The sequence below is a fragment of the Phaenicophaeus curvirostris genome, chromosome 7 (genome assembly GCF_032191515.1).
Source record: "Phaenicophaeus curvirostris isolate KB17595 chromosome 7, BPBGC_Pcur_1.0, whole genome shotgun sequence".
Lineage (NCBI taxonomy): Eukaryota > Metazoa > Chordata > Aves > Cuculiformes > Cuculidae > Phaenicophaeus > Phaenicophaeus curvirostris.
In genome coordinates this window covers 12,083,814-12,104,822 of record NC_091398.1, presented here as the reverse complement: position 1 = coordinate 12,104,822, position 21,009 = coordinate 12,083,814, and the positions used below count along the sequence as shown (strand labels likewise).

General features: G+C 41.2%; 1 protein-coding gene across 1 annotated transcript in view; it reads right to left on the bottom strand.

Annotated features, from left to right (window-relative positions):
• Nucleotides 1-21,009, bottom strand: part of ADARB1 (adenosine deaminase RNA specific B1) — a 68,494-nt gene that overhangs the window by 7,586 nt on the left and 39,899 nt on the right. The window contains exons 5-8 of the mRNA XM_069860842.1: nucleotides 17,637-17,805; nucleotides 16,980-17,128; nucleotides 16,211-16,379; nucleotides 5,096-5,277 (exon numbers count right to left, since the gene is read on the bottom strand). Of these exons, the coding sequence (XP_069716943.1) occupies nucleotides 5,096-5,277; nucleotides 16,211-16,379; nucleotides 16,980-17,128; nucleotides 17,637-17,805 (669 nt within the window). The remainder of the gene's footprint in view (nucleotides 1-5,095; nucleotides 5,278-16,210; nucleotides 16,380-16,979; nucleotides 17,129-17,636; nucleotides 17,806-21,009) is intronic.

Below are 21,009 nucleotides of genomic sequence, written 5' to 3'. Positions count from 1 at the left end.
TTGCTGAGCAGGTACCACCAAGAATACCACATAGGAAATGCTTGAGGAAGAGCCAGCAAGAGTAGGGTTTTAAGACAAGACAAGAGTCGAAAAGTCCTCATCCTAACTTCTGCTGTCCTTCTGAGCAGTTGGCAATGAGCACATGCATCACGCCTCCTGAAACCTGGAAATCATCATGCACGATGTGACTCGTCCTGTACCACTGAAGTGCAAATACTGCCACTCATTGACTCACACAACATGAGCCTTGCACCTGAACACATAAAATATTATAAATTTTGGGTGCACACAAAATTAATCTCAACTCTGAGTCTCCAAAATCACATAAACTCAGGCTGGTTTTGTGAAGCTTATATGAAATAGACCCATGTTGACAAACCTCTGCATCAAAAATTGGTTTCACCAAAATGACTGAGAGAAGAGGGCAAAGAAATTGTCACCACATGACAAGTGATTCAGTCAAATATTTTCTTTAATTTAGTGATTTCTATACTGTTGTCTTTGTTTTTGTTCCATACAGTACTAGGCAAGTACAGGGATCAGATATAGTTCATCAAATACTGCAAAACACCATTTGCTCTTTGAGCCTGCTCATGACCTACTCAAATGCCCACAGCATCATACCGCCCAAGCAAATAAAGTAAAGATAAGGAAGCTGTAGTGTATGCACTACATTTCCATGCAAATTATACAACTGCATTCCTTGGGTTATTCTGATGAATTGAATAAATAAACCCAAATAGACTCAGAATTTCAAATACATGTAAATAATAATAACCCATTCAGTCTTTCAATCACCAGCACAAACCCTGGAGAGATGGCAAAGGAGTCCCGGAAGGCAGATCATGGTTAGCATGGACAGGGAATAAAAGGGTCACCAAAAAAGCAAAGTGTCTGAAAATCTTTTAGGTGGATCATATCTTCTCCCTCAAAATCTAGACGTGAACATAGCACAATAAGCCAAAACTAGGAATGGGAGAGAAACCTATATGCAAAGTAAAATATTTTATTTTCCTTTGAAAACTGATATAACTAAGCTATTTAAAGAACATCAGTCAGAACTTGTTGTTGAATATTATTATACTAAAGTATAAAAAGAAAAAGCAAAGGTCACAGCTCTTGGTGCCAGTGCTTATATAAAGAATAATAAAGCTTGACAGTTCTTAGAGGGTAGAGCTCAAAAAAACTTCATTAAAAAGGAGACAGAGAGCTGAAACCCCCCAGTGTGAACGGGAGGATAAGGTACCAAGGGAACAGGCAAAAACCCACCAAAGGTTCTGCTGAAGGATTTATTTTTGTTAAGAAGAAAAATTAAAATGCAAATGTAAACAGCAGTCAGAGGAGTGCTGAGGCACGAAGATTTATAATAATCACTTTTGCTGCAGTGGTTGAAGTCGTCTTGTATACAAAAACCAGATGAATATTTTGCAAAAAGGGTGGGTGGGTTCCCAGACCAGAGCCCCATCTCACCCAGGCCACAGAAGCCAACTGAAGTGCCAGTAAAACCAGTTCTAGGATACATATATGAAGTAAGCAAACACAGGTTATAGCACCCAGACAATATTCAGTTGCATTCAAGGAAATTAAAGATGAGGGAGAAGGAGCCGCAGTCATAGTACATCTCATCACAAACCACAGAAGTTCTGCAGGATGAAAGGTGGTTAGTGTAGAGTTCAGAGGTGTGCCAGCAAGCTACCAGTCAATAAACATGACATCTGCATCAGGAAGGCTGCAGAAACTACAATACTGCCAGACTGGGCATAGATGTAAACAGAACGATATTGGGAAAGACTCAACAAAAAAAAACTGCCTTAGCAACTGAAGAATGGAGGTGGCTGGAGCGACACTACTTCTTAGGGAGCCTAAGGAGTAGGCGGCCTGTCTGTTTGAGGTCCACCTTAGAAACAGACTTATTGGACACCTGGATGAAGATGGTCTCCTTGGAAAAAGCCAGACACCCTCAAGCTTTGTGCAGACCTGTAAAGGGGCTGTGTGAAGAAAACAAGGTGAATAAGAACAGTGATGACACTAATTTAATTAAGAAGGTAAATAAGAGAAGCAATTGCGAAAAGCAGCAGAGAAAAAGCTCACAACACCGGGTGACTCGATAAATTCTTCACAGATAAATACTAGGTAATATGTATCAGGGAAAAGAGCAAAGGAGTGCTGGACTTCAGAGCTGTATACTAGCATTCAGGAATGAGATTTTAGTTTCAAATACTAAGTTCCACCAAAAGCTCAGGTCAATCATCAGCAGTAATCAAAGGAAAGTCAACATTAGGAATAGTTACTGAAGAATCACAGAGCTGAACAGAATATCATGATACCACCATCTAAATCAGTACTGCTGCCTTATTTTGAGTATCAAGTGCTGCTGTGCCCTCACTACCTTGAAAACACAGGAAGGGTTGATCCTTATGAGGGAGGGTCTCCATGCAAGAACAAGAAAATAGACTAAGACTTTGCAGCTTGCAAAAAAACGAGACTTATATAGGAATATTGCAGAAGTATAGAAAACCAAGTGGCATGACACAACTTAACAGCCTGCATCAAACAGAGCACTGAGGAGCATCTATTTCATCTAGCAGAAAGGAAATTCCATTGCACAAACCATACCAAGTCCTACAGTTCTCTTTACTAAATGAGGCTGCAAATGGTACAAAGTTTAAACCAGTTCAAAAAACAGAAACAGCAGTTCGTGAATGAAAAATCCATTGAGGATTTCTAGACACAAAGACCCACAAAACTCTGGATGTCCCTGATCCATAGAATACTGCTGCGATTCTCAGGAGGTCTCTGCAGCGGTTTACTGTTTCCTACTGCTTTTCATTGCCTACATGTGGGCAATCACCCCCATTCCATCTGATTTCAGATTATTCTAGAAATTCACAAGATTTGAACCTGTCTCCCCTTCAAATGAGCTGGCCAATTCACAGTGAGAGCTCACAAGCCCTCAGTGCTGTGGTGCTCAAGGGATCCTGAAAAGATGGGTCCTGCAATCAAGGTCTCCAAGAGTCAGCACAGGGAGGGGAGCTTTCTACCAGCATAAGGGTTTCCTGCATCCCCTAGCTGAAAGTCAGCTACTCCAATACGCATATTCACATTTAATTTGCTGGCAAAAGGAGGTGTAAGTAGAAAATCTCCTATGAGGAAAGAAAGATGATGAAAAGACAATTTTTAGCAGTAGACAGCACCAATGTGGTCTGACTTTGATTTAATGCAATTGTCCTTGCAGACATAAAACTTGTTTTATGGTAGAAAAATACTCAGTTTTTACAGTACTTTCTCAGCTAAACAAGTGAGACAGTGGGGAAAGAAAGCTATTTTTCTTTAGTTCATCCCTCAGGTAGAAATAGTCATCAACACAGAGCTGTGAGTGTGGTACCAGGACATAGGACTGGGGATACGTATTTCTGTGGTTTGCATCCCAGGTAAGAATATACCGTAAAATGTGTGAAACAGAGAGCAGAAGGACAGCTACCCCAACACCCCAGCTTAATCCACCAGCAAGGGGCACAGGACTGTCTGTCAAGACTGAAACAGCAGAAGAAAGTCAATCAACACAATTCTCCACCCAACCTCCTAAATCAGCTTTGCATGCATTTCTGAAATGTGTATTTTCATGCAAACATTTCTGAACTCTCTCTCCTGCTCAGTAAGTCCTGGCCAAACTGTTAAAACAGATGGTGCTATTTCATGGCAAATAGATCATATTAATATTACAGTAAGATGATTCTTAAGAAGACAAGGTATGTTGTTAAAAGGATAATAAAGATTCCTCCCACCCCAGCCCAAACCTGTCAGCTTGAAGAACTGATAAAAATTGTACAAAATCAGGCAGAAACAGGCCACACATCAGCTGCTATGCCCATACAACTATTTAGTATTTGATACAGTTAGTGCAGTAACTGTTACTTACTTGCTAATATGAAGACAAATACATTAGTTAACACTTTACTATGCCCAAGTTCAGGGAATCCTTATTTCTTACCTTTCTTATCTAAATTAATGCTGGTTGTTCTATAGGCTCTTTTCCCCCACGCTCTCCCTAAATCTATTTTAAAAATTCATGTCAAACATTAATCGTGCTTTAAAATACTGATCTTTTTTTTCCTGGAAAATAAACAGACACATGCTGGAAGCCAAGCTTTACAGAACAGAGCTATGTATACAAAGAGAGGGAGGAATAAGAGATTTCAGTTTTATAGCTTTCACAGCATTACTGTAACCACCAGTTATAGAATTTAAGACACTTCAGAGCTCTCCTTTGAAAGTCACGGCTCAGTTAGAAGTTACGACTTGTTAATTCAAATATTGCTACTCCTCTTAGCCCAGGATCCAGAGCCCAGGACCAGCATAAACCAAAGAACAGTACTTCAATGTTTAAGAGCAGCTGCAAAAGACAACTGCTAAGAACACTAGCTGGGGCTTGCCATATTGCTGCCTGTCTGTCAGATATATTTAATACTCCATTAGAAATATCCGCCAAGAATGCGCCACCAGGCTCTGAATGCAGCATCTGCGCATTATGGTTATCAGGTCATGCAAACAAGTCGGGTGCCATGCTAATTAAAGCCAATGTTTCATCCAACAAACACTATGAGAAAAACAAAATACAACCAATGGCAGCTGAGATGTTCTCTCCACCTTTTAGCTGGTCATTGATATAGAAATTCTAAACCTGTGTCTATCTTGGCATACTGATTAATGACATGGCCGTTCAACAAATATCTGCAATGGCAAGAGAAGTGACAGTGAAAGCTAGCACGCTATTTCATGGGTGTGAAGGGGTTTCACTAAGCTGGAGCCTTCAACTTGCCTCACACACTGCTAGGGCATGCTCCAGACAGCAATTAGGTGAAACTGCATCCAAAGATTCATACCCCAGCTCTTTCCATCTTTTAACTCATGAAGAGTCCTTGCTATGGTATTTCTGAGTGAGTATGTGTATTAGGTTCAGATCGTAACTTCTCTGTTGTAACCAGAAAGCAGTTTACTCACAATACATAATTTGCAAGGTTTTGAGAACTGCAAAATCACATTGCTACTGGAACAGACTTAGTTACCGGCACGGCCTTCTCCATTAGATACTTGCCACTAAGTAAAGGTCTGTTGAGTGTATAAAGAGGTGGTAGATCTTCTATCTCTGCTATCCTCTGGTATACGGCTCTGGATAGATGATCCCCATGATATAAACTCCCCAAGATGATGCTAGAGAAGTAAATTGGCTCCACAAAGAGGCTAAGTAAGGCTCCTTGAATACCCAATACGTTCCACCTAAGAGGGAGGGAAAAACAAAACAAACAAAACAAAAAAAACACTTTCTTTTTAATGGAACAAGTAACATCTGCCAGACATAACAGCAGTCAATCACAATGGACCAGACTTTCAACCTTTCCTCTCGACCAGCACAGGACTATGGTAGCATAGCTTTGACACCTGCCAGAATTTCATATATCAGCTTATGGGATGGCTCAACAAAATCCTGAGTAAGATGACCTATAGCAACCGCCCTACTGTCAGCATCCCCCTAAGGAGCAGAATCCGTACCTTTAATCTCCTACTAACATGTCTGGTGATGCGTTTTCCAGCACCCGAATGCCAGGGATGGACAGTGTAATTCAATTGGAGAAAGGCAAACTGTGAGATGCTCAGTCAGAAACAGTAGCTGATGCCTCCAAAAGACACCTGGCAGTGGGCAAACCATCCTTCCCAGAATGCAAGAAGGACTGTACCTGCAAAGCCTCATTTGCCATAAGGGAAAGCTTGTCCTTGACACCCCAGCCACCTGCTGCCAGAAAGGATAGATATAGTTGCTTGTCATGGACAGGGAGAAAACTGAATCTGAAAACAGAGAATGTGCACAGAGTGCACATACTCTTTGCTCACTTCAGCTGCTTCAAAGACTCCAACAATAAATCCCTGTCTGCACCACTGTAATCTATGCTGGATTAGGTCCAGTGGCAGGGATATGCATGCACAGGAGCAAAATACTGGAGGGGCTTTTGTAGCTCTGAGTCTGTATGTAAGCCATACAAAGTACTTTTCAAAACCTCCAAGTCTCCTGAAGAGTGTTTTTTCTGTCCTTGTCTCTGAGGTACACCTGCAAACAGCGTGGCACTACTGAAATAGCAACTTGAGTTGCAACTGCAATGCCCAGACACAAGCAGCAGGAAAGTTTCTTTTGGTGCTTGAATAAAACAGATGAGTACATCAGAAGCTCTCACATTCATATAGAATGGTTGTCCTTATTGAAAGGCCCATCCTAAAGCAAGGTTTCCCTAGGAAAACAGTTACTAACAGTGTTTCTTACAGGTTGTGCTAGGGTGGCATGGCTACACGTCATCATCAGTTTAGGCTAGAAACTATACAGCACAACTGCTTCTTTCCTGCAAAAACTGAACTATACATCGACTACCAGACTTGCAAAATGTTTAAAATAAAGGATTAAACAAAAATTGCAATCCAAAGAAACAATTTCTTTGCATATCTTTACTAAGGATGAAAATGGAGGCAATGTGCATTAGCTTACTCACCTGTCATTAAAAAAGCTGACCCTGATGAATGAGTAAAAATACTGTGCTAATAAAAAATAAGGCGTATTTTACATTGAATAAAGGCATATTTTGTATAACATTGAAAATGCAGTAAGCCACTAAACATGAAAGTAAAGGTATGAAGTGAAAATTATTGCTTCCCAAGGCCTGTATGCCTTTCTAAGGACCTTGCCATGATTTTGTAAGCATACAGGTATTTCAAGTGCTGAATAAATCACAACAGTATTTTCTCATTATTTGCAGTATTACCTGCATCAAGCATAGAGGAGCGTATGGACTGCACAGACACAGATAATGCTATGGAAGAAAAATCTGGAAATAATTCAAGACTAAGGATTGCAAACTGGGGTCTTACAATTGTATCTGAAACTTGCAGACATACAAACCGAGTATCAGTGGGAGCCACATTACATTTTACCTTTCATGAACAGTACTTGAGTGATGGATGGACATTTTAAAAAACGCCAAAGCATTTCTCTGTCATGCTCTAGCTCCATAAATAAAACCATGGCTAGATCCTTTTCCTTGCTTCACCCTTCAATATGTTCAGAGCTTGTGTTCCGCTGCTTCTTCCCACATCTGGTAACCTCCTCTGGCATAGGAAGTGGAAGCTGAAGTTTGTCTTGCTTGACTCCTTTTGATTAAAAGGAGCGTGGACACCTAAACAAGCTTCTGCAAGGTGAATTGTGTGAACTGGTACTACAAGAGCTACGCCGCGCCTGCCTACATGCCTGTTTTTTTTTGCTGGGGTGAGCTGCAGCAAGTTTACCACTGTGTTCTCATGAGCACTGGATTCAGAGCATCCGGCTTGCTGCAAGAATGTGGTTTGCAGAAACCATACAACTAACACCTAATCAAGTCATAGAAACATTGAAAGGTTTGGGTCAGAAGGGACCTCAAAAATCATCCAGTTCCAAACCACCTGCCATGGGCAGAGATATGTCCCACTTGATCAGGGCGCTCAAAGCCCCATCCAACCTGGACTTGAACACCTCCAGGGATGGGGCAGCCACCACTTCTCTGGGCCAGTGCACACCACTTTCACAGGAAAACATTTCTTCCTAATGTCTCATCTAAATCTCCCCTCTTTGAGCTCAAAACAATTACCCTTGGTCCTCCTAGGGGCTGGAATGAGATCTTTAAGATTCCTTCCAACCCAAACCATTCTATGATTCTATCCCTGCACTCCCTCAGCAAAAGCCCCTCCCCAGCTTTCCTGTAGCCCCTTCAGGTACAGGAAGGTCCCTGTAAGGTCTCCCTGGAGCCTTCTCTTCTCCAGGCTGAACAAGCCCAACTCTCTCAGCCTGCCTTACATGGAAGATGCTCCAGCCCTCGCATCATCTTCGTGGCCACCTCTGGACTGGCTCCAAAAGATCCATGTCCTTCCTGTGCTTCATCTATGAAGATGCCATGAAACTATAAAAAGCCTCAAGCTCTTCTTAAGGATTAGGCAGGGTTATATTAGTAAATTAATTAGGTTAGTAAAATGAGCTTTGAATTTAAATTGTTACAATAAAAGAGCATACACTTATCTACAGAAAAGTATGCTTGTATCAGAAATTGGCAATAGAGCAGAGATAAATGTGAAACCCAAAAGAAATTCTGCAGACTGTAAAGAGTCAAAAGGAAGGACTACATGGGGACTTATTTTGTTCTTTTTATACTGCACTTCTATCTATCAAACAGTAATTTCTCACTTCCATTAGCACATATGCCAAACCCAACATTTATAGATATAAACTGAGAAGAAGCTACACCAATACCACACATCAGTTTTCGAAAGGCCACAGGCATTGTCTCCTGAAATGGTAAAATTGCCTCATCCTTCCAGCTTACAAGCAAAATGCTGTCAAATCTGGTACTAAAGTTTACTGAAATTACAGCTTCTTTTGAAGCTAATAAGCCCATTCTGTATTTCCCTAAAAAACACGAGGTATAGAGCAGAAAGAGCAAAATTTATTACAGAAAACTTTATTAAAGAGAGTGTTGCCTTGCCAGTGAAATAATTAAGCAAAAGATTTTTTCTTCACATTAAAACAGTATCAGAAAAAGGTGAAACTAATCGAAGCAACTTAAATCCATCTTACAATCTCAAACCTTCCAGGGCTCAGACGTATTTTACAATAGAGAAATGAACCTTCTCACGCTGCAGCAAAGCATACACAGACCCTGGCCACAGCACAGTGGTCATTTAGGGGCATTTGATGTCTTAAGAAACCGATAACAAAAGACATCTCTCCCACCACTAATTCAGTATTTTAAATTCCTCCCGTGCCAGCCATGGGCAAAAATTCAGCACTGCACGTTAAATGACCTGATCTTGGCTCCAGCCTTACTGGCAGATCACAGAGCAGACTGGACCCATGTAGTACCTTTTCTCACCATGAAGGCAGGAAAATGACACTATGTGTGCAACAGAGAAGACCACTAAAGCACAAGCATCAGCAGAATACAGGAATGCAGCCTGAAATGCCTAAAGCAAGATGTATAGACAAGAGATTGCTGAAGGGGAAGAACAGCTTGGCAGGCAGGGAGACACCCTCCAACACAAAACTTCTCTCTGGAAAAATCTGAGGCACTTGTTTTAACTGAGCATAAAACCAATGCCACTTGTGATGGTATTTTACATACTCTGAGTGTTCCAGTTTTAAGATACTACAAGAATTTTCTTTCCTAAACTTTGCAACACTTCAAAATAAAACTGGCATTCAAAACACAACCTTTTACATTGATTTAAAGCATGAACCATGGGATTTAGGTCCTGACTGTCAGCACTTACACACAGGTGCCTCAATTTGAGCTGGGGGTCTAGATCTCATTACATTTAACCTTGATGTACCAAGTAAGGCCACAGCTGTTGGGCTGAACAACCCTCCACCAACAAGATGGCCATTTCAGCACCTGGTGCAGATTGGGATACCTGCAGCCAAACACCAGCTATCTGTTCAGCAGCCTGCAATGCTCTCTAACTTCAGCTCTGCAGTTCTGCAAGTGATGCACAGTGCAAGGAAAAGCAACCTGATGTGATGCCAGAAAGTTCCAATAAAGGTGGTGTACTTACTCATCCTGAACTGACCTTCTGCTTCAGACCTGGCTTTAGTGAAACAGAAGATCAGATTCAGGGTCAACGAGCAGTCTGGTTCACTCTCTACCAGGGGCTCACTGAGGTGATATTTAAGCCCTACCATATATGATGAGGCAACAGAGTTTCTAAAGCTCCTCTAGCAATAACTAGAAAAGTACTTATGCACAAAAAAGGGAAAGAAAAGATGCAAAGGAAAACCACAGCTCTCCTTTTTGCTCAGACTGACCAGCTGACACACCACAATGGCCTTTATAAGCACTTGGATTGGGAGGTTCAGCGTTCCCATTAATACACAGATAAGCTACTGTTGATTTTCTGGGACAAGGAAAAAGAAATTACAACTTTATCTGATTATCTGACCACTGAGCAGCTCTGAACAGTTGAAAAATATAAGGAGGATGACAGTCAGGATGACAGCTGTAATCTGCTGCAGCTATAGTGTGAACTTGCACCCTACAACCTCCCCAGCACCAAGCCTGACTGAAAAGAACTATGTCTATCAGCAGAGAGCCTCAGCCTGTTACTTTTATTGCTTGCATAGCTCTCCTAACAACTGTGAGATGAGGTCACTGCAACAGACAGGGAGATGCAGCACAAACATGGGCATGGGTGCTGGAAGTCTCCTAAAATACTTTCACTATCAGAGAACATACTGCCAAAAGCACACTCCCAAACCCAGCTGAAAGATAGTTTGATTTAGAAAGGAAACAGAAACTGGACAAATAATGTTTTTTTCTGGAGGGAATCTTATTGATTTCAGTGGGGCCACTCTGCTGAGCAAAATGATGCAAGATGGAGGAAACTGTGTGAGGAGCAACACTTAACATCTGGTCTTACCAACATATAGAATCACAGAATGGTTTGGGCTGGAAGGGACCTTAAAGTCCATTTCCCATCAAGTCCCAACCTTCCTGTCATGGGCAGGGACACCTCCCACTGGATCAGGTTCCTCAAAACCCTATCCAACCTGGCCTTGAACACTTCCAGGGACAGGGCAGCCATGAGTTCTCTGGGCAACCTGGGCCAGTGCCTCTTTTTTTCCTAATACCTAACCTAAATTTCCTCTCTTTCAGCTTAAAACTCTCATCCCATCCCTGTATTCCTTGATAAACAGCCCCTCCCCAGACTTCCTGTTATCATGTATAACGTGTCCTTTTAGCAACCTCTAATTATTCCTCTTCAAACTCATTATTTCACATATTCACTGTTTGCCGTGAGGAAGAAATAACCCATAATAACACACAGCTCTCTTGTTTGGTAACAGGCATATTATTTTGCTCAGAAATTCCCACTGAAGCAGTACCAGCAGATCATTTTATTAATGAAGTCTTTTTCTTATATAAAACTTCTGCTTTCCATTGAGTATTTATGTTCAGCATGAAAAATTTAGCCATCTGAAAAAATTCAGGTGTGAACCAAAAACTACTTCAAGTCAGACACGCTGCTGAGTAACACTTGGGGTGCCCTGTATCCCCAACTCTGCTCTACAGTTCATGGTTCCCTGTGCATGCTTCGCAACAGCGAGACCAAAAGACCAAATTTTCTCTGTTGCCAAGACGTGTCATCTGCCTCATCTACAAAAGTAATCTTGTGCCTGAGAGTGTCTAAAGAAATGCTCTTTCAAAGACACATCTCACCACCTTTGCAGGCTAGAACCCAATGATGGCCTCATCTGTGCACATGAGTTGTGTAATCTCCTGATTATTTACACAAAGGAAACTCTGTGCAGTGTGCTCACCTGAGATTTTATAGATGAGTGCTGCCTTCGGGAAATCTGAATTTTACAGATTTATTATACTCACTGGTTTCCCTATCCTATACTCACCACTTAGCGCATCCAAACTCCAGGCTGTTATCAGTAGGATCTTTCTCAACCTTTTTGCCCTTCTCAATCACACTATATTAAAAAAAAGAGGGCACAGAAACCAGAGACCAACATGAAACCAAGGGAAGTCCTCTCTTGCTATGTTGTCACATACCTGCTTTAGACAACCACATGCTCAAAGGGAAGGGTATCTACAGTGGAATCCTAAAGGGCCTATTGATTTCTTCACGGCATGAAAAGGTTAGTAAAATTTAACTCTGTAGTAGCTTTCACAGTGTGCTTGTGCACCTCTTGCCAAAAAAAAAAAAAAAAAAGAAACCAGGTTGAAAATACATGCTTCAGGTAAAAAATCTTCTCTGAATATTGTTAACCTGAACTGCACAGAAATTGTGTTTTATGCGGTATTTTAGAGAAAACAGAAATAGATGAGTCTAACAGCAGTAAGCAATAAAACTTGACTTTAATATCAAATGTTTTAGTATCACTCTCAATGATTTGTATGCAGACAGCAGTATAGAAGAGGGGAGTCGCTACACGTTGCATTTACAATAGTGTACATGCAACTGGTGTCAGAATTTCTTGCAGAAAAAGGAATAGTCTCTTGCAGCTACCAAAATGAGAGTTTACTGATGAAACAATGAAGTTATACTTTGCTAGGCTGCAAAACCTGACAAAACCAAGTGTTTACAATTCAAAGAGCTGCTCTCATTAATACAATTTATAAACAGGAATGACTGTGAAGAAAGGAAAATTACTTAGTAGGCATTTTGTTTACAACAAGTTTTACTTGCAGCTGATGGCAAGGGATAGAAGGTGTCAATGTGTGAGAAGATGCCCAACCATCTCCAGAAAGCACTTTGTCTCCTCACAGGCATGTCCTGCCCTCCCCCATGTCAGAGGCATGCAGCTCAGATGGCAACCATCTTGGGGAATAATCCCAAAGGCAGGCTTGGCTTACGGTGACACCAAGATTTCAAGGCCTTTTGAATTGCAACGCAAACCAAGAGCTCCCCACAAGCACTGTGCATGCAAGATGTGGAACAACTCGCTTCCTACCATAAAGACATGGGAAGCCACAGACCCAGGCATGCGTGTTTGCAGTAGCTGCGCCTGTGGGTCTTCCTGCACGCTTGTGGTTTCCAACACATCAGCCTGCCAAGTTTGAGGCCAGCAGCATCTCCAGGGATGCTTGCAGAGCCCTGTAGTAGTCTTCATCTCCATAGCTCAGTGACAAGCATTTGTCTGTCTTAGCAACCACATTCGCTGTGGTCCACCATTTGTGTGCAGGGACACTTCTGCTGTTCAGCTTCGGCTCAAATTCACTCTGGGTAGGTCGTGACCCACTTGTTGTGGACACCCATCTAACTAGGCTGTACTGTCATCGCCTGGCAGAACAAATGGGCAGAGCTGACTTCATTCAGCTAACCACAATCTCTTCTGCTTTTAAATCCGATTTGTTTCCTCAGATTAAGTGAATCTCTATGAGCAACCCATGTCTTTCATGAGCCACAGCATAAACAGGCAGTGACATTTTTACATGGAGTAGAGTTCAGAGCTGCTTTTACATCAAGTGGCTTGGTCAGCAGCTATATATCAGCTATACGGGCAACACTACAGATCAATAAGCACAAGAAATCCACAGTCTGTGACAGTAGGACATCTCACAAATGCCTTTTATTTACCTTGCAATTACAGACAAGATGATCCATTTTCCCTCTTAGCTATACCTAGGCTGGCAACCACACACCTCTGACTTGTCCCATCTTTTCTGGTGTTCCCTGTATTTGCTGCACACCAGTGAGCCTGGGTCAAGACTCTGGCCACTGGTTTGAGAGGTTACATGAGGCTACATCTGGTTATTTAGATGTTATGTCTTGGGTAGTGGTTTCCTACCAACTTTACCTAAGTGACACAGAGCCACCACGTATCAAAGTAAATATGTTCACATCGGCCACTGTCACTTGGGTTACGAATTGGTGAGAAAAGCTGCTGCTGCTATTGATGTTCAGAAATCACTAGCTCTGCCATGGAGCCTGCCACTTGGAAATCACTCTCAAAATCGAAAGCAGATGGATGGGCACGGACAGAGCTGCAGAATGTGCAGGCTTCAGTAAGCATGCCTGGGATTTTAAGACGTGTTTATGGAACTTCCAGTCCCAGAAAAATTGGTGGTGAAGCCAAGAAGACAAAGCTATTGGGGAAATAAAGGAAACGATTAAGTTACAAACATCCATTCAGATTTCCCGCTTCGAATTAGCACGAAATTAGGTCAGTTCCTGGGGCATGATGTTCTTTCACACAAAAGACTATCAATCAGATACAATAATATTTTCCCTTCTTCAGAGTCAAAGAGCACCAGTGACTTCCCCAGCTCAACCTCCTGTCAAAGCACTTGCCAGTTCATACAGCCTTCCTGGAATGAACAGGATGAAAAAAATCTTGATCTTCTCAGCAAGACATTAGCCTCAACTGGAATTTTTCACGAGAAGTTAAGTAATTATTTGAAGCCAAGAAACTGAAAATGAACATGGGCAGAAAAACACATCAAAAGGAGAATAACGAAAATATACATAATATTGAACCACGGAACAAGGGTCAGATACATTTAAAATAAATGCACACATATTAATGTCCCATAACAGTCACCCTGGTCACAGAAACCACACTAATAACACACCGCAGTGCCAGCAGGCACCAACACACAAGGATAAATCCTGTTCTAACGCTTCTGACCCAAATGGGATTACATTTATGGCCTTTCCATGTTCCTCACAATTTTTCTCGGACGTTCCTAGCAGGCTCAGGAGGGTGCTAGGCAGCACGCTGCCACAAAGCACTCAGAGGCTGGAAATAACAGCTGGGATCATACAGGTGAGGCTGTTCAGATACAAGGAGTTTTCCTGCTTGTGCAATCCTGCACCCCAAATTTATCCACTTTTTCCAGGCTGGGACTGTGAACCTTTGAGAAAGCTCAATGGCAATTCACAGGGCTCAGGCACACTGGAGGACTGACTGCTGGACACTACAGAGTAATGCATTCTTTCAAATGTAAATGCACAAGACACGGACAGAAGTGTCAGAGAAATGTGGAAGGAAAAAAAAAAAGGAAAAAAAAAAAAAGAATATGAAAGTTGGGCCTCCTTACCCGTCATACAGTCTTTGTTCTGTGTCAACGGGTTCTATTTGCTTCCTTCACTGGCACAAACAAAATTATTCCCATTAGCCCCAAGGAGAGGTGACAGCTAGCTACGCAAGCGAGAGATGGAGTCTGGTCTGCATCACACAAAATCAACAAAACAGTCAAATGTGCTCTAGCTCAACAATTGTCTTCATTTTTTTAATTTGCACTAACAGCAATGATGACATGATAAAAAGTCAAATGAATGTGACATAATTACCATGTCAGGTGGGTGGGAGAAGTCCCTGGCACGATGCTGGGGAATGTATTTGATGAATTTTAATAAAAATATTATAAAATAAACTGAAATGTCATTTTTGTAAAATTACGTTTCAACAGCTCACTGTCCTAGCTTCGGAAAGGCCCTATCCATTTCTTTTAAGAGGATTTAAACAAAAGTAAAACATCCTCCTTCAGCAGAGATGCTGATCACTTGAGACAAGACAAGAGAACAAAGCAATTGCATAACCTTCCTCCTGCATCTGTGATTTGGCATACACAGTTTACAAAAATAGTTCCAACTCAATACACTTAATACATTTTGAATCAGATTAACTTGACAAAACAGCAGGGCTACTTTAATTAATAAACTCTTAAGATTTTTCTTATTTAAAAATAATTAAAATATCATGAGCTGAAAAACTTGGCATTTCTCATCCATTTTGCAAGAACACAGAGGCTGCAAACACACAGACTCACTTCAAAAATTCAGATATAACTCTCCCAAACTTCTGATATTTCTTAAAGGATAGAGCTGCTATGATTTTGAATAAAAAAAAATCTTTCCAACTCTGTCAAAAAGGACATCAAAGAAAGAATTTGACAAAATATAAATAAAAGCACTAGTACTGGAAAAAAAGCCCATATTGAATTGTAGTAAAAATATTTAAACTAAAATAATTTTAAAGCTAAAAATTAAGTGTCCATCAATCAAGAGTTTTGACTGGAATACCTTTTCCCTGTATAAAATAATTCATATCTAAATTTGTCCATGGAACAGGTACGTATCTTTTGATTACAGAATCACAGACCAGTCTGGGCTGGAAGGGACCTTTAGAGGTTATCTGGTTCCAGCCTCCCTGCCACGGGCAGGGATATCTTCCAGTGGATCAGGTTGCTCAAAGCCTCACCCAACCCGACCTTGAACACTTCCAGTGAAGGGGCAAGTCTGTATAGCATCAGAGTAAGTTATCAAAAATATAACTAATGCAATAAATTAATTGCACTGTTTTGCTAATGCTACACTAGTTTTGGTTGAAAAAAACCCCAAAGCATTCTTCCTTTATTTCCCAGTGATATAAGTACGTAACAAAGCTGTAATGACTTGAAGCGGCTGGAATGACAGATAATGATTTCACTTTGCCTCTGAAGCCAGCAGAAGGTCTGACAGCAATTTCAGGTGAAGAGCCAGGGCTTTATCACTGGAGTTACAGCCACTCCCATGCTACCTCTAAGCAATGAAATCAGCCAAACACCTGCATGTTCCCTGCAGGTCTCATGCAACCGTCCTTTCTTGTTCAGCAACAGAAAGCAATAGCAAAGCAGCCAATCATTCGGTTTCTCACCTCGCTATCTTGTCACTGCACGACATGGTAAGTAGCCTTTCTCCTTGCAACACACCATCCCACGTCTGGATAGTGGTCGTAGAGCGCACGGGGATAGTCCCTTCCCCAGATTCTATTTTTGTTCGTAGCTGTCCTCTTGCTTTGCGGTTTGGATGCCTGTCCCCTTGATCTAAATGACAAAAATCACTCACAATCAGGTGAGAGACATTCTCAAAGTGTTTTACAGATAGCCTTACAATAAACAGAGTTGATTTGCCTGCATAACTGCTGACTTGCATAACAGTTCCTATTATTCCCTACAAATCAGCGAAAGCATCAGACATTTTTCATAAATACTGTCTTCTAAAACACACTTGCAATTAAACCAAGCCTTCCACAAGGAACAATACACAGCAGGGAGCTCTTCAGTTCTGTTCTGCACAACACAGCATTAGAATGAAGTTAATGGGCAGACCACGAAAGTGGCAGGCAGACAACCGCTATTAAAAGATGGAAACGGTGAAAGGGTTTGGTTAGTTCTGTACAAATACTTTCTGACTCATTGGCTTATCTGTGCTAGCATTCAGCCTCCTTGAGACCACATGGTGGACCAATCTACACTCAACTTCTTCCATACAGGAAGAACAGCCCAGATTTTTTGGGGGAGAGATCTTTGTCTAACACACATGTACACTAAAAGGAAAGAAGACATCTACATTTTAACTATGCCATTTGTACATGCTCAAATAATACTTTAAAATCCCTTGCTTGAGCAGGACTGTTGTCATACCCTCTTGTGCTGCTTCATGTGGTGAGAAAATCCTAGCATCACCACAAGGAGATGTGCTGATATAGAGATGAAACTGCACGTTCTCCTTTAGCTTAAACCCTCCTCGTTCCGATCTGATAAAAATGGATTTTTGTTGATCTTCTTTACTGCTGAAACAGAGAATAAAGCTGGAGTCAAATCTAACAGTAACACATAAATAACCATAAGCTGGGCAGTCCTAATAGGCATTAAAACCAAACACAAGATGCCTGGAGATATTATAGTAAAAATCAAACAGTTATTACAAATAAAATAATCAAAAGACCATGGAGAAAAGAAATAGCCTCTGACATCTCCAGATGTCAAGAGCTTTCAGGCCCATATCAGCAAATGAAACATCGCCACCCTTTAGCCCCCTTGAGATTATTTTGATTTACATGTTTACAGTTTCCAAAATTATTCCAGATTATTTTTTCTGTCCTCCCCTCTCATGATTGACACCTAACTGAGTACACGTTTTGTTAAAGTCAGATTTTAGGGGAACGGGCTTGACTTCTCAACTAAACATCCTAATGCAACTGGACAAGTGTTTCACATTGAAATAATTGAGACATGTTTTACACAGACGCCTTTTCAGCTCCATGTGATCAGCTCATCTTCCTTATCCCTCTAGCTCACCTTAGATAAAGCTCAAGTTGTGTATACAGAAATTTAAGCAGGCACCGGCGAGATATTATTTCTGCATGGCAATCATTTAATGCAAGACCACGATCACTCATGTATTCACCATTGATGCATTTTGTCCCTGTTGAGACACTTATTACCAGGGCATCTTTCACATCTGTACCTGCAAAACAAAATTTCAGGAAGAAGATTCAATTAAAATCATGAATAAATCAGCAAGTGATCTTCCCGCAGAACCCAAACAAGGCTCCTTTTTTTTGTTTGTTTCTTTAAAAAAAAAACAAAACATTTTTTTCTTCTGGTACTTTCTTTACAGCAAAAGCTTCACTCAGCCATACCCTCCCTGAATCTGTAGGGTCTATGGTTCTTGGGAGTTCTTAATTTTGGAGTTCAGACAAGTTAGAAATTGAAAATCTGCAAAGAAAAATTGCTGCTTCAGGAAGAATTAATAAAGCCTGAGTTCCAAAGATGGTGCATTTTTCCTGAGCCCGGGGCAGCCAGCTACCTTCCAGCAGGCATCTTCTGGCTACCTAAGCAGATATTCACAGTGACTTTAGAAATTCGGAAGGCACCAATTCATTAAAACAACAACACATTATGGAAGGGCATTAAGCCAACACCAAGAAAGGTAAGACTGTGTGAGAAACACTCCTTCACTGGTAAAATATGAAAATGGACAAAGTCTTCAAAGCAAACATAATAATATTTTTATTATACAATTCAGCGCTGAATTGGATGCCCTTCTAAAAAAGGCATAAGATCCTACAAAAAACAGCGAGTATATATACTAGTTTTAAACAAAGAATACAATTCTCCTCAAGGTTGCTCATTATATTTTTTTTGACGTATTCAACCATGTCCGGAGACTCCCATCAGGTTATCATTGCCAACTATACCTTGTTAGACAGCGAAGCATCATGTCTGGATATCATCTGCATATTATTTCTTGATACATGACAGATTCATATGGCAAGATAATTAAACATGCACATCAGCTGCAGCAAAACTTATCAACTAATTCCCACAATTCACCCCCTCTTACTTATTACATTTTTTGCTGAAGCCCATAGCTTTGCTCTAATTTACATAATATTGATTGCAATTTCTCATCTTGTTCTTCTTTCTTTCGGTCTCATTTCTTCAACACCATAATTTTCTGGGCTGTCTCACTCTGGCCTGGGGTTGTCATCCGTGGATTCATTGGCATGCTGGTTATCTGCAATCCTTCGACTACACTGGAAATCAGTCTTATAAAACACGGCATAAGGCATGGCAAAAAAGAGTAACCCAGCGAATGAACACAACAAAAAGAAACCTACTTTTTTCCACCAAGCTACCCCCAAGAGATTATCCCACCATCCAGAATCTAACATAGACTTCCATTTCTGCACTGGGACATGTGCAATTTTATATGTCCCAATGTCCTTCCTTGGTGAAACACATCCATTCTTATCCCTTAGGTCACCCTATTCCCAGCCTTATTCCTCCTTTTCCCAAGTTTCTTCCTACATACAACTGTATTTTCCCCAAGTTACATGCGGTTAAACTTCACGAGTCATAGCAATACCTATTTATGTGAGTGTGGTAATTAAGACCGGAAGCCCCTCTAATATGCAGACATTGGTGACATTTAGAACATTCATTTAGAGATCCTGGGGTACAACTGGAGGTGAGCACAACCCAAAGTAGGAGAGTCCAGGCAGCCATTGCAAGCCAAGGTCTGGTATAGCATATATCTCCATCACTCAACGCCTATTGGATTGCAGCCAACAGCGGAGTTTTAGATTCTTCTTGGTGGCAAATATAGAGGCTAACCCAGTCTTGCCCTTGGCTTAGTGACACCTGAAATCACCTTTTAGATTTTCACAGGGCTGCCACTTCCAACACACTCCACAGTACCACCAGGTTGTTAATTCAGTTTACCTAGTCCATTATTATATGTAACACAGGTAAATGTCCTTACAGATTTCGCCAACCAATTTTGCTTGTACAAAGGATTCACAGTCCACTCTCTGGAAGGAGGGGCCACTGGTCCCTTCACTCTAGTGGCATGAGTCCACCCCTTCTCTTTAGTCCTTATGGCTGCTTCCATTGTCAGAAATACCAGGAAGGGTCCTTTCCACACCAGGGCTAGAGTAACTAGGACCCAGTCTCCAGGTTGTATTTGATGCAGGCTGAAATCCAGGGGAGCTGTTTGGAGTAGCAAACCACGCTTTCTTAAATCTGCAAGAGATTGAGTTATTCCATGCAAATAGTCTCTAAGGTACATACCATTGATCTTAGGGATTGGTTCACCCTCTTATTTCTGCCTTTGTACCTTCAGGAGTTCTGTTTCCAAGAGCTAATGCTCATATTTCCAAGGCTGCACGTATCAATTGCAGGGCCTTAGAAGTAAAATGTGTTCCCTTATCAGCGTCTATTCTTTCTACTACTCCATACAGGGGCATTTCGTATGGAGACACACCCAAGTCTTTCCTTGGGGCAGTTCTGATTTGTCTTAAAAACTGATCACACAGAGCTTGAGCTTCCCCCATGAGTTTCTGAATGTAGCCTGGATAATATTTCTTCGGTAACTGCTTTGTTTAACATTTGTCTCCCATCTGGCAGGATCCACTTACCTTCCTGGGTTTTTACACATCCCATATTTTGGAGAAACTTCTCCTCTTCTTCTGCAAATACTGGCAATTAGACTGACATTTCTTTATCAGGTATTAAAATTCGCATCCGAATAGCCCCTCCTTTGAGTGCTGCTTCTTTTGCCTGTTCATCAGCTAGCCTATTCTTTCTAGCTTCTAAAGCATTCCCCTTTTGATGTCCAGTTACATGTACTATTGCAATCTCTTCTGGCTTACTTAGGGCATCCAGTAACTCCAATATTAACTGTTCATGTACTAGTTCCTTTTCCCTGGAGGTAACCAATCCCCGTTCCTTCCATATTTTTCTGAAGGTATGGACAACTCCAAAGGCATATCTAGAATCTGTATATATTGTACCATTTTTCCCTTCTAATAATTCCAGAGCTCGTTTGAGGGCATATAGCTCACGCGTTTGGGCTGACCAAACGTCAGGGAGTCTCCCTTTTTCTATTACATTATTCTGTATGCCATCTATTATTGCATACCCACTGTGACGTTTTCCATTTAGGCATCGTGATGACCCATCTATAAAGACTCTCTTCCCTTCAGGTAAAGGTTTCTTTCTCAAATCCTCTCGCACTTTAGTCTGATACTCTATAATGTCTAAACAGTTACGTTCAGGCATTTCTTCTGCAGTTTCTCCATATAGATACTGAGAGGGGTTGAGGCTTTTGTCTGTAGTCAGGACCAAATCATCTTTCTCCATTAGGATGGCCTCATATTTCAAAATC